The sequence below is a fragment of the Anthonomus grandis genome, chromosome 2, assembly GCF_022605725.1.
Source record: "Anthonomus grandis grandis chromosome 2, icAntGran1.3, whole genome shotgun sequence".
Taxonomy (NCBI): domain Eukaryota; kingdom Metazoa; phylum Arthropoda; class Insecta; order Coleoptera; family Curculionidae; genus Anthonomus; species Anthonomus grandis.
In genome coordinates, this window is record NC_065547.1 from 5920932 (window position 1) to 5934518 (window position 13587).

At 31.3% G+C, this 13587-nt stretch overlaps 1 protein-coding gene across 2 annotated transcripts in view; it reads left to right on the forward strand.

Annotated features, from left to right (window-relative positions):
* The first annotated feature begins 248 nt into the window (after positions 1 to 248).
* The window catches only part of LOC126733577 (staphylococcal nuclease domain-containing protein 1), a 74538-nt gene continuing 61199 nt past the window's right edge, over positions 249 to 13587 (forward strand). For both annotated transcript variants that reach the window (XM_050436924.1, XM_050436923.1), the window contains exons 1-5: positions 249 to 381; positions 688 to 815; positions 3050 to 3189; positions 3300 to 3463; positions 10614 to 10989. In XM_050436924.1, the coding sequence (XP_050292881.1) occupies positions 322 to 381; positions 688 to 815; positions 3050 to 3189; positions 3300 to 3463; positions 10614 to 10989 (868 nt within the window). In that variant the 5' untranslated portion in view covers positions 249 to 321. The remainder of the gene's footprint in view (positions 382 to 687; positions 816 to 3049; positions 3190 to 3299; positions 3464 to 10613; positions 10990 to 13587) is intronic.

The following is a 13587-nucleotide window of genomic DNA, read 5'->3' on the forward strand; positions in this document are numbered from 1 at the left end:
AATTCACTAATCGTGTAATCCTAGGATTACAAGTTAATACACTTAAAATAACAGTCATTTCAGAGCAAAAGCACATTTTACTAAACCTAAATAAGCAATACGTTTTGTTTATTTTTTATTTCCATTAAAATCCAAATAATAGCAACTTACACATTTGACCTTGTCCACGCTGATCACCTTGTTGGCCCCTCACTCTTTCTCTCTCGCTCCCATTGCTTTCTCCTGCTGACGTAATTTGACAGATGACAGTGACAGTACGCCACAACCTCATTTGAAAACAAATTGACAACTTGGTAGAAGTTGGAAGTATATGGACTAAAGATGACGACCCCTGCAGCACCCGTACCCGCTCCCGCGCCTAAAAGAGGTATCGTAAAACAGGTAAGTCCAATTAAAACGAAGCATAAATATTCAGTTTCAAAAGTACACCGAAACTCGTCAAAAGTTTCTCTCAGACTTTCCCGAAAAAAGCAATTTGGCCCCTGGGATGTGTGATGTGTTGGCACCATAAGGTGCCCGAAATAATTAAGTATTCAACGTTTATCCGATAAAATTTTACTTGTAATGCGGTCTTTTTATCATATTTTAATATTCAAACCGGTTATTCAGTGATAAGTAGCATTTTTTTTTGGTTGGGAAATTAACCTCTACATGAGTAAGCATAAGCATGTGCTTTCACCTTTCTAGATACTCTCTGGTGATTCTATTATTGTATGTGGATTCGTCGGGGCCCCTCCACCGGAAAAACAACTCGCTTTCTCTGGAATTACTGCCCCCAAGTTGGCCCGGAGACCTGGAGGACCAGCTGAGACCTCGTAAGTACTAAAATTTAGCCTTTCGCTTATTTATCACTAGAGTTTTTAGAATAACTGTAAATGTCTGGTTAAAAAGCATTATCATTAGGAATGGCAGGTTGTTCTATTTCTGGAATTGGTCAGTGACCCTTGCCAATATATTGTAAGGTTTCCCTAAGCAATTTTTTTGTATTCATGAATAGATAAAGATTCCAATATTATAATAATTATAAAGAGAAAAATTGTTATATTTTAACCCTTTAACAACAATGGTTTGTTCGCAAATGACAGGAAATGTATTTATCGGTCTCCTTTCTTGTATTTGTAGTCTTATTTAAATAATAAAATTGTTTAACTGCCTTAAATGTATTTAAACATTGAATACTCGACTGCCCGGAATAAAACATTTGAGTTTTCTTAGTCTCAAGTACACACACAACACAAATCCTTTATTAAATCCATAAAACATGTAGTTACAACAATACACATTTTTTATTACCTATGTGAGGTGTGGATTTTGTCAGTAAAAAAATTGTAACTTAATTAAGTATACAATTAAAATATTTATAAAATTTAAAGCATTCAGTCACTTATCCATTCATGTCATGATTTATCAAAATATTAAATTTAAATATAAATAAAAAGGCAAAAACGCGAGTACACAAAAATTAAATAACAAGAAAATATAATATTCATTCACAAATTAACTCATGCACTAATACACAATACTAGATGAGAGTTTCATTTAAATTTTCAGCCATATACTCATGAAGAGAATAAAAGGCCTTTTCTTGCAAATATATTTTTAGATCTTTCTTTATCTCTTTATCTGATTTTTCTCTGAAGTTTATTGGGAGTTTATTCCAGACATCTAAAATACTATGTACCACATTTTTCTTAACAAATGTAAAATTTGGTTTACAAGTCTTGAAATTGTTTTTGAACCTAGTATTATGCGGATGTTGCCCTTTCAGATTGTCAAAAAAGATTTTATTGTCATGGATAAACGAAACACATTCATAGATATAAATACAATAAAATGTTAGGATGTTATGATTAATAAAATATGGTTTACAGGATTCCTGATAGGGTAAATTGAATATAGTTCTCAAGCACCTTTTATGCAAGATAAGAACGCTTTCAGAGTCCCCCGAATTCCCCCAAAGAATTATACCATATCTGACTCTGGACTGTATATAGGCATGATATGCTGAAAGGGAAGCTACTGTACCCACCTCCTGTGTTATTAGTCTCAAAGCGAAGCAATATCTAGACATATTTGCTGCCACCAACTCAACATGGGCACCCCAATCCAATCTTTCATCCATCATTACCCCAAGGAAGTTAGCTGACTGCTGTGTTCTTATCTCTGTCCTTCCAATTTGCACTAGAGAGCTTTCACTAGGCCGTTGTTTAAAGTTTAATATTTGCATTTTGTTGACATTCAGCAGAAGATTATTTATGCTAAACCAGTCTTCTAGCAATCCAACAGTTTGGGCCTCTTGATTTGCACACTCCTGATCTGTATTTTTGCTGCATATAAGACTTGTGTCATCAGCAAACATAACCATATCATCATAGACATTGGTGACATCATTGGTGTAGATTATATACAGCAATGGTCCCAGAACGGAGCCCTGAGGCACACCTTTTTTTATTTCTTTGTAACCAGACTTGAACTGTCTACCATCACTCATTTTGTCAACTACACACTGCCTACGGTTTGATAAATAGGACTCTAGAAGTTTGAGGGCAACTCCTCTGATTCCATAGGCTTCTAGTTTTTTAAGCAGTATTGAATGGTCAACACTGTCAAAAGCCTTGGATAGGTCAAGAAAAATTGCCATTGTAGCTTTTTGATCATTCATTGATTTAATAATTTTCTGCACTGCTTGATATATAGCCCTAACTGTTGATCTGCCTTTTCTAAACCCGTTCTCTAATTCTGTCAGCATCTGATGTTTTTCAAGATAAGTTTCAAGCCTAGTGTATATAATTTTTTCAAAAACCTTGTTTATATTGGGGAGCAGTGATATTGGACGGTAGTTTTTAGGTTCAGAGGGATTGTCTTTTTTGAAGACCGGTTTAACTAGAGCAATTTTGAGAAGTGTTGGATAGGTACCCTGTTGAATTGATAAGTTTATGACATGAGCTAGTGGCCTTGCCAATTGCCCTGAAATATGCTTTAAAAATGAAATAGGAATGTCATCATGACCTGTTGATTTTAAAAATTATTTCCATTTTTCTTTTTACAGTGGTGAAACTAAAGATGAACCATGGGCTTGGGAAGCAAGAGAATATTTAAGAAAGAAACTGATCGGCAAAGAGATCCTCTTTACCTCTGAGAAACCACCAAATTCCACTAGAGAGTATGGAGTTGTTTACTTAGGGAAAGGTACAAACTACTACATTTTATTATTATCCTAATTGATTAATCTTAATATTTCCCATACGTTTTTATTGTAATTTTTTTAATAAGCTAATTAATTTCTATTTATAATATAGATATTGCCACTGGTGAAAATATTACTGAGTCTTTGGTATCTGAGGGTTTAGTTACTGTGAGAAGAGAGGGTGTGAGACCAACCCCCGAGCTGACTAGACTTTGGGAGCTTGAAGATGAAGCGAAACGTCAAGGAAAAGGGAAATGGGGCAGCAGTCCATCATCGGTAAGTAGTAAATTGTCCAAACTTTAAAAAACATAGAATTTCTCAATGTATTAAATTTGTGCAGCCAGACAATAAAAATTACAAAATAAGGGATGTTTACATGTAAAAAAAAACAAATTCAATTTATCTCAGTTTGTAAAACCAGCTACTCCTGCTATATACTCAAGCTAATAAAGCAATCTAACTATTACATTATTAAGATTATTGTAAAAAAAGTGATTAATTAATAAGCAAATCAATTACTAAATTATTATAAATTAATTTTTTGCCTAAACCCACCTTGATAAAAGGTCTCTTGTAATTTGACTTGTTAGTTGAACTATAGCATCTGACATACTAATACCAACATGAAAGCTAAATTACTTGTCTGACAGAATACTATTAACTGAAGAATAATTTGAAAGTTGTTCTTAAGACATATTTCAAATCCTGCTTTATATACTGCTTTTTTTAATTTGTATAGGAGTTACATATTGATGTTTTAAAACATACCTAGTTTATTTATTATTTATTTATCAACAGTAGGTATAACATAGTACTATAGCTCTCTGTACTTACAATTCTAATACTAAACTACTACTAGAATCCCAAATTATATAAGTTAAACAAAAATAAATATTTCTAAATTTTTATCCCTTACTGCTAATAATATACAGTGCACTATTGTATTAAAAATACTATGTGTGCACTCTTATTCTAAATAAAAAAAATCTCATGAGGTCAAGCTATTGATATACAATTGCAAATTTAAAAAAAAAGAAATATAATGTTATGACACTCCCTCCATAAAGCAACAAAACATATCCAAAATTATAAACTAAAATTATAGACGAAAGGAAAAAATGTAAGGTCATTCAAAGAATCAAAGAATACCATAGGAGAAAAAAAAACATATTAAAATAATTTCACAACAATAACACTAAACCTAAGAGAAGAAAAAAAAAAGATAAGAAGAAAAAAGAAAAACATGAGTCCTAAACTATGTCCCGATGCTCAAGCAACCTCCTAATCTCCTTAACCCTGATATTAAATATATCTACATCTTCAAAGCCATTTAAGACATTGTTACAAATCCTTAACATATTATTGATTGGAGATGTAGTATTAAAATTATTTATATAAAAAAGCTCTTTATTAGTTATTCTTAAGCTAGTCTTTGGTATCTTAAAAGAAATGTATTCAATTAGATCACAGCTCAAGTATTTAACATTATTTACAATGAAATATATAAAAATGACTGCCTGATTCTGCCTTCTGGTACAGTGCACCTGGAAGTCAAACGTTTTTAACATTGCCCTATATGACACCATACATGGGTATTCTTTGTTCTTTCTGACATACAGAAATCTTAAAAATCTTTTCTGTACCTTCTCAATCATGTCTGAATATAATGATGCTTCAGGTTACCAGTTAGTAGAGGCATACTCCATATGTGGGCTAACAAGGGCATTATAAAGTCTAATGATAGTGCTGACCTTAAAATTTTTACTATTTCTTGTTACAAAACCCAAAGAACCGTAAGCCTTATTAACTATTTTACTATAGTGACAATTAAATTTCATATTGGTCTGATAAGTTACTCCCAAATCTCTAATAAAGTTTTTTCTAAGAATTTTGGTATTATCAATATAGTAGTCTTCAAGAAAATAGTTAACTTTACGAGTGAAAGTGACCACAGCACATTTTTGAACATTAAGGGACATCTTATTAATTTTGAACCAATCAACCACAGAACATAGGTCATTTTTTAATTTTACAGCATCTTCCTTGACAGCAATAGTTTTAAATAGTTTAAAATCATCAGCATACATCAGACTTACAGATGAGGAGACACAATCAGGCAGGTCATTAATAAAAAGAACAAAAAGCAAGGGACCAAGCTTGCTACCCTGGGGAACACCTGAGGTTGACATATATTGATCTGATAGACAATTACCAATCTTAACCACATTATTTCATTTATGAACTATTATATTCTCTGCTATAATCCCCTTAATTATTTCTTCTTTGCATATTCAGGCATATGGAATGCTTAGGGTTTTGTAATAAGACATTATTTTGTGCTGCATTTCTTGTATTCACCTCATGATTTATTAATCATTTATTAATCATCATTATACCAGTCTGATTTTAACATGAATTTAATTATTGCCTTTATATGTAACTGTTGTGGTGAAAGTAAGCCTCTCTTTATAAACCAGCTCCGTTGGATATCTTCTCCTTTTAAAGAGCATTACTTTAATAACCCATTTCTGCACTATTTGAAATTTATTGGTTTCTGTAACTCCTGCTCCACCCCAAACCACATTGCCATAATTAATTATAGATTCTACTATAGCAAAATAGACAGATTTTAATGTCTTAAAAGATAGTATAGTATGTTATAGTATAGTGGAACATGACTAGTTTTAAACACTAAATTAATAATATGAATTTAGGGATGAATAATGAAATTGGGGTATTTTTTTGTAATTGAGGGATTTTATTCCAAAACTGCCTTGTCCATATTGAGTAAATTTTCATAATAGGCAAAAAACGTTTTATAGAATGCAAGCAATTCTTATATATATAGAATTGCTTTAATAATAACTGTAGTAATTTTAGCATTTCCATAAATCCCCTTAATTCCATTTTGACAAAATTTAATAAAATAAAATGGACAAGACGAGTTTTGGTATGACTGCATGTATAAGACAAGTTATGGCATGAAACAAATACAGCATTTAAAGCTTTTTCAACATTTAAATTCATCAGTGCCTTAAAATTCCTTTTTTACAAAACTTTTTGACTTCACTCTCTTCATTGATTCTCCCAATACTTCCAAATCAATTATAACATTGCAATTAATTTCTCTCTTCCCAGGTGTCAATTTACTGATGTCCTGGATTTTTTTTTCATCAACAGCTTTGGTAATTTAATCCACCTCTATTTGATTAAATTATTTTCCACATTTAAATCGACTTTGATTCTCCTACATTACTGCTGTATTATTTCAGAAAAAAAATTGTATTGTTCAGTCTTTGTTTTTAAGGAGTAAAATAAGTCATGAAACTCCTTAATGTGTAGGCATTGAGCAGATGTTGAATGACGGCATTTTAATGCTACATTTTTAGCATTTACTCTTTGAAATGGTGTAAAAATAATAAATCACGCCACAACGAACCTGTATATAGAATTCTGGGCTTCTATTGGTCACAAGATGACTCTTGAAATGATAAATGTGATGGATCGATAAGTTTTGAAATGATACTTGATTTTTCTTATGGTTTTATTATGGGCTAAGTATTGGCATGTTTTAATTCGTTTAACATATAGAGGGTTATTAACAGATGCTATAGACATCTTTATCTAATTTTCTCCAAAAAAAGGATAAGGCGAGTTTTGAAATGGAATCCCTCAATTGGGCTTTTTATTCCATCAAAACCAGGTGAACAATTAGTTTTTTAAATGAATCCTTCTGTTAATTGGTTTTACAAACATGGAACTCAATAGTTTATACTTTATTATGAAGAAGTTATTTGGAAGTACAATCTCGACAGTATTCGGACATTTGCTTATCTTTTAAAGAAGATTTACTGTCTTCATCTTTAATTTTTTAGTATGTACATATATCCTGATCACATCAGATATGATTCTATAGATTTTTTTAAAGTCAAGTTAAATGTATGCTTATTAATTGTTTTGTTAAGAAAACTTCTGTAGTTTATGTATTTTTTTTAATTTATTATATGTGAATATGCAGCTGTAATTGACAACAGCTGCGGTGGTGAAATTGTAGCAGATGATAATATTGCAGATGATTTTAATTCCTATTTCAGCACAATTGGAAAAATATTGGCGGGTAAAATTAAAAATCCGAGACAGGCCAGCTTTAACCCAAAAAATAATCCAAGTGGAAACTATGTATCTTAAGCCTATAATGCAAAATGAATTAATTCAATTAATAAATACTCTTAAGACTAATGCAGCAGGGGCTGACGAAATACCTGCTCTATTTTTTAAAAAATATCATAAACCTTATTAAACCAACTTTTGCCATTCTACATCTTGTAAATTTAGTATTTGAGACTGGCGTGTTTCCCTTTTTCAAACATGCCACTGTAACCCCGTTGCATAAATCCGGAGATAAAAAAATTATTAGTAATTATAGACCCAAACCTTTAACCAGTAATCTTTCAAAAATCATAGAGAAATGCATGAAACTTAGACTTTTCAAGAAAAACTAAACGAGTTTTTAGGAAAAAATTCAATTTCGATTTAAACAAAATAAAAGTATTACAGAAGTATTACAGAACAGATAGGAAAGTCTTTCGACTGTGACCAGAGGTGCATGGCAATATTTCTGGACCCTAGCAAAGCGTTCGACACTGTGACACATGATATTCTGCTAAAAAAACTGGAAAATATTGGTATTCGAGGGATCCCTTACAACCTATTTGAAAGTTACATTAACCAAAAAACACAAAGCACCAAAATAAATAGATGTGTCAGTTTGCCTAGGTTGGTAGAACTGTACTTGACCGGTATTGTTCTCTATATATGTTAATGCATTGTTGCAGTTGTTACCTAATGTTGACATGGTGTGTTTTGCAGATGATACCGCAATAATGATTAAGGTTGTAAAGACTGTTGTGCAGTCTTCCATGAAAAAATCAAAACTTGGCTTGGTTTGAATTATTTAACACTAAACTCAAAAAAGTCCAGCTTTTCATGCTTTTCTGTAGATTCAAGAACATGCAGCACATTAAAAGAGATCACATTACATGAAAACGACTGTGGCATAACTGAATGTTCTTGCACCCAGCAAATAAAAAGGCAGACCAAGGTTAAATATTTAGGTGTTATTTTGGATGAAAATCTAAAGTGGCACCACCGTGTTGAGTATATTTCCACTCGAATTCTGATACTTATTTAAAATTTCATCAATTAACACAATTTATGCAAAAAAACACCCTTACGACCATTTATCAAGCTCTGGTTGAATTATAAACTATTGCATAACAGCATGGGGCGGAACAACTAAGACCATTCTGAAACCTCTTATGATTACCCAAAAATATGTTTTGAAGGTAATGTTTAACAAAACAAAATTGTATTCCTCGGATATTTTTTCTAGAGAAACTAGAATGTTGGAAGTAAATCAAATTTACTTGAAAGCAGTGGTTAGGCTTCTGTGTAAGAATCCACACTACTTGCATTTCATATCTCACAATCAGAACACTAGACAGGCTTTAAATAAGAATGTAACTATCCCAAAGACCACAAAAACTAAATGTCAAAAAACTTTAACGTATACCTCAGCACAACTTCCCGTAGAACTCAGAAATAAACCTTATAACAAAATTTAAAGTAGAATTCATGACTGGATATTAGATGATAACGTCACTTGGTTGGTATGATACACATATAATCGTACTGTTTATTCTTCTTCCTGTTGTTTCCCGTTCTTTCACTTTTGTTTATATATTATTTTCTTAAAATTTGTTTTTTGAATTTGAAATGAAATACTGCTGTGAAAGTTAAGCAAATACGATTTCAGAGGTGTTTGTTTAAAGTGGTTTAAGTCCTACCTGTCTGGCCGAGTCCAGGGAGTACTTTTTAATGATAAAATATTAAGAGACTTATCTGTCAATGCTGGTATTCCCTTGGGTTCAGTTTTGGGCCCACTGCTATTTCTTTTATATGTCAACGACCGCCCCCAAATTTTTACTGAAGGGAAGATCACTATGTTTGCAAACGATCTTATGGCATGATGCAGATCCGTCTCAATTAAGCAAAGAAAAAAAACTGCCGGTCTTCACGAAGTAAAAACCTGGTGTGACTCAAATTTGTTGAGTTTTAATGTTTTAAAGACTAATATAGTCAATTTTAAAGGTTCCGTTAATAATATTGTTATGGACTCTCGTCTTGTTGCAACCCAACAGTTTAATAAATTTTTGGGTTTAACCATTGATGATAAAATTTGAGGAACACATCTCTCGTGTTCTCATCTGGGTGTTATGCTCTTAAAGTGATAACAAATATTTTGGATTTTGCAATAACTAAAAATGCATCTTATGCCCTAATTGAGCCGCACCTTCGATATGGTATCTCATTCTGGGGGTCCTGTTCTCAGTATCTTTTTAATGGCTTGGTTTAATGGCTTGTTCAGAAGAGGGCAGTTGGCTATTTATGCGGAGTAAGGTCTGCTAATCAAATTGAAAGAACTCGACCATTATCTCAAAGAGACCTACGTAACTAGAGAAAAAAAAATGAAAACTGCTAAGTACTCGAGAGTACTTAGCAGGTCATCTAGCTATAAGGTCTGATGATGCTTTATTAGCGAAACATGTCACCACCTGATTAATTAAAAAGACATTTTGAGACTGAGACTTGGAGTTTTCATTTTTTTTTTCTGCTAATCAATCCTGTCGTCATTTATTTGTTAGATGTAAAATTTTCACTTTATGCTGCCTCTTTGTTTTGAAAACGGTAACACTTATTTTTGAGAAATTTAGGGGGGACCTTGAGCTTGAAAGACACTATGCGACCCGCCAGGTTTGTTTGCTTGGATTGCCTATTCCTCACTCTAGTCTGGTTAGGAATTTATTTGTATTTGAAGGTAGAAAACTTTTTAACCATTTACCCTTAAACATAAGACAACTAAAGTGCATAAAAAAGTTTAAGAGAGCAGCAAGGATGCTTTCGGTAAATAAGGGATTTTATAGCTTGGAGGAGTTTTATGCAGATAATTTGATTTAATGCTTCTTTTAATGTTTCTGTTTATCGCCATTGACGATTTTAATTTTATTACATCTAGGTTACTTGCGTGTTATGTTGTGTTAAGTAGGTAATTTTAATGTATGACTTCTTATTGTAGTTTTTAGTGTTTCATATTTGTTCAATTTTTTTTGTATTTCTTGGTTTCTATTATGAGTATTATCATTTATATCTTATGTTTACATTTAAATTTTTGTTTTACCAAATGGCTGTGTCAACAACTGATATAATAAAGCTATCTGTGACTTTGACTTTGAATCACACTCGTTACTATTACTAATATATTAATATGTATTGTTTGGGCTTACACACTTCTTCTGGTAGGTTGAACATTTCTTCAGTCTATCCTCATTTACTGAACTATAACCTTTTTTTTTCTGTCGTTTAATAGGAACACGTGAGAGACGTGAAATGGTCCATGGACAACATTAGAGCCTTCGTCGAGAAAAACGAGAACAAACCGTTCAAAGCGATCATCGAACACGTGAGAGACGGTTCGACGGTTCGTGCCTTTTTATTGCCGGATTTCCACTATATCACTTTGATGATCGCCGGGATCAGGTGCAACGGCTTCAAACTGGACGACCAAGGCAGACCGGATCCCACCCAAAAAGTCGAATACGCCGAAGAAGCTAAATATTACGTGGAAAAGAGACTTTTGCAACGCGAAGTCGACATCGTTCTATGTTCCTCCAATAACAGCAACAACATGATCGGCTCCATTCTGCACCCTAAGGGCAACATCGCTGAAAGTTTGGTTCGTGAAGGTCAGTGAGTTACACACTCAATTAATGAGTTACTTATTTTATTGGGTATCAATTATTAAGTTTCCAAGCAGTGGCTGCCATTAATTATGACCTCGGTAATGTTTATGAGTTTTCTAAAAATCATTGCTTACAATTAAATTCTATGAAATCAGCATTTATGCTGTTTGGGAGCAAGGGTAGCCGTAAAAATTTTTTACAGTATTATAGGGACTTAATTCATATCAATAATGAGCCTATAAAACACGTCGAGCACTGAGCACTGCAAGAGATTGGGTTTGATTCTGGATAGTGACCGGCGATTCGCGCAGCACGTAAATTCATGTATTCAAAAAGGATTTTTAAACCTTAAAAATATTTATCCACATCGTTACATTTTAAATAGAAAAACAAAAATTCTACTGCGTGATTATTAAATACAATAATTTACTTGAGGTATAATAGATTTTTTTTACATTACAATAATACAATAATGAATTGAGACATTAGTTACAGATAAGGGAGAAAAACACTATTTCCACCGGATACAAATACTATTTAGAAAATAAAACGATGATATAGAAAATGGGTGGAAAAATTGAATTCTCATTTATATATCCCTATCTTAATCTGAAAATTTAAAGATGTTGAAAATAAAATGATGTTTTTCGAGTTTAATTAGACACATAACGAATAAGAAAAACATTATTTTTAGGCGATTTAAAGCAACATTTATAAAATCTGTATTAACTTTGTTATTAACTTAAATTGAAATTCATTTCAAATAATTCTATTTTTTTTAAAGGTTCTGATAAACTCCTCATCTGAGCTATTTGCAATATAATTCTTTATGCTGATGAAAAATATATTTACTTCATCTACATTTTGTAAGTTTACACTCAATTTTTTATTTTTTTTCTGAGAATTATTTATTCTTTCCATGCTTTCTTGCTAGTACAATTCTTGAGTGCTTTTTTCTGCTCTTAATGCACTGATAGTAAGATTGCAGCGATGCCTTAAACTAAATTATATATATCCTGATTTGTTACTGTGACATCCATATCTGATCTCCTGGATTCTGTATTGGGTAAAGCCTTTTATATATCCCTATTTATTCGCTGTGTGAAATAAAGTTTCTCTTTGTAGATATCTTATTTGCGAATAGGCTGAAAAATGGAATACTATTTGACCTATTATTAGTAGCTACTTTTTCACTCAAAAATACAATTGCTTTATTTTTTGCTGGCTTACTTTGAAACTGGTATCAACATAAAACACCCTATGCTTATTGCTAAAGATTGAATGAATTCGCAGACACTTTCAACCTATTTTTATGTTTATATTAGATAGTTGAAAATTGCTAAAATAATAGAAGTGATTTTAGAAAACAATGTGTCACTACAATACAATAATGAATTTTATCAACAAAACTTTGGTATGGCTATGGGTTCTCCTTTTTCACCAATTTTAAGTAATATATTTATGGAAAATTTTGAATCTGAAATTATTAATACATTTGATAAAAAACTTAAAATATGGTGGCAATATATTGATGATATTTTTTCAATATATCACCATAATGAAATAGATCTTATAATTTTTTTAAATTACATTAACTCGAAAGAATCTACTATAAAATTTTAAAACTTGAAAAGGAGGCTGATGGTCAGCTTCCTTTTCTTGATATTTTAATTAAAAATGAATTTACCGTAAAACAACTCATACTAATAGATATCCTAATTTCATCCAATAATGGTAAAAAGAGGAGTGGTAAAAAGTTATGATCTTGCAAACATTATTTGTAATAATCAATATTTAACAACTGAAAAAGATTTTATTAAAAATATTTTAATACAAAATAATTATCCCAAAGAGTTTTTGGAGTTTGATAATCCACATATAAAATTGAATCAACGAATTTTTACGAGAAATCTTATTTTACCATTTATTTCAGGTTTCTCTGATAAGATAAAAAGGATTGCTAAAAAATTTAATATAAGAACTATTTTTAAATCACAAAACACATTACGATATTAACCTAATAATTAACTAAACCTTTCAATGAAAATGAATTTGATAAAAATGTAAAATATAAAATTCCTTGTACCTGTGGTAAATTCTAAATGTGGTAAAGGTCTAAATAGGTGAAGACCATTAGACCAATAGACCTGTCGACCATTACCAAAAAGAATTAATGAACATAAATGTTACATAAAAAACAATGATTTTCAAAAATCCAAAATTACACAACATGCATTCGACAATAACCATAGAATAAACTGGAATGCTTCCCCAATTTTAGCAAATTAACCAATATCAAAATTACGTAAACTAAAGGATAGTGCATTTAATGTTAAATGAAGATAAATGCTTAGCTACTTGTGCAGTTGATTTTAATAATACATGGATTCCTTTGCTAAAAAGAGTAGAACAGGACATTCTCAAAATTAATTAATAATTTAAAATATTTGATATTCATATATTTTTCTATCATTAAATTACATTAAGATCACAGCCCTTTAATTTTAAAGAAGTTTAACCTTTGAGTTTTTTGTTATATTTCAAAATAGTTTGTCAAACTATTAATAGACCGTGAAATTATATAAAAAAGTATTTAAAGTA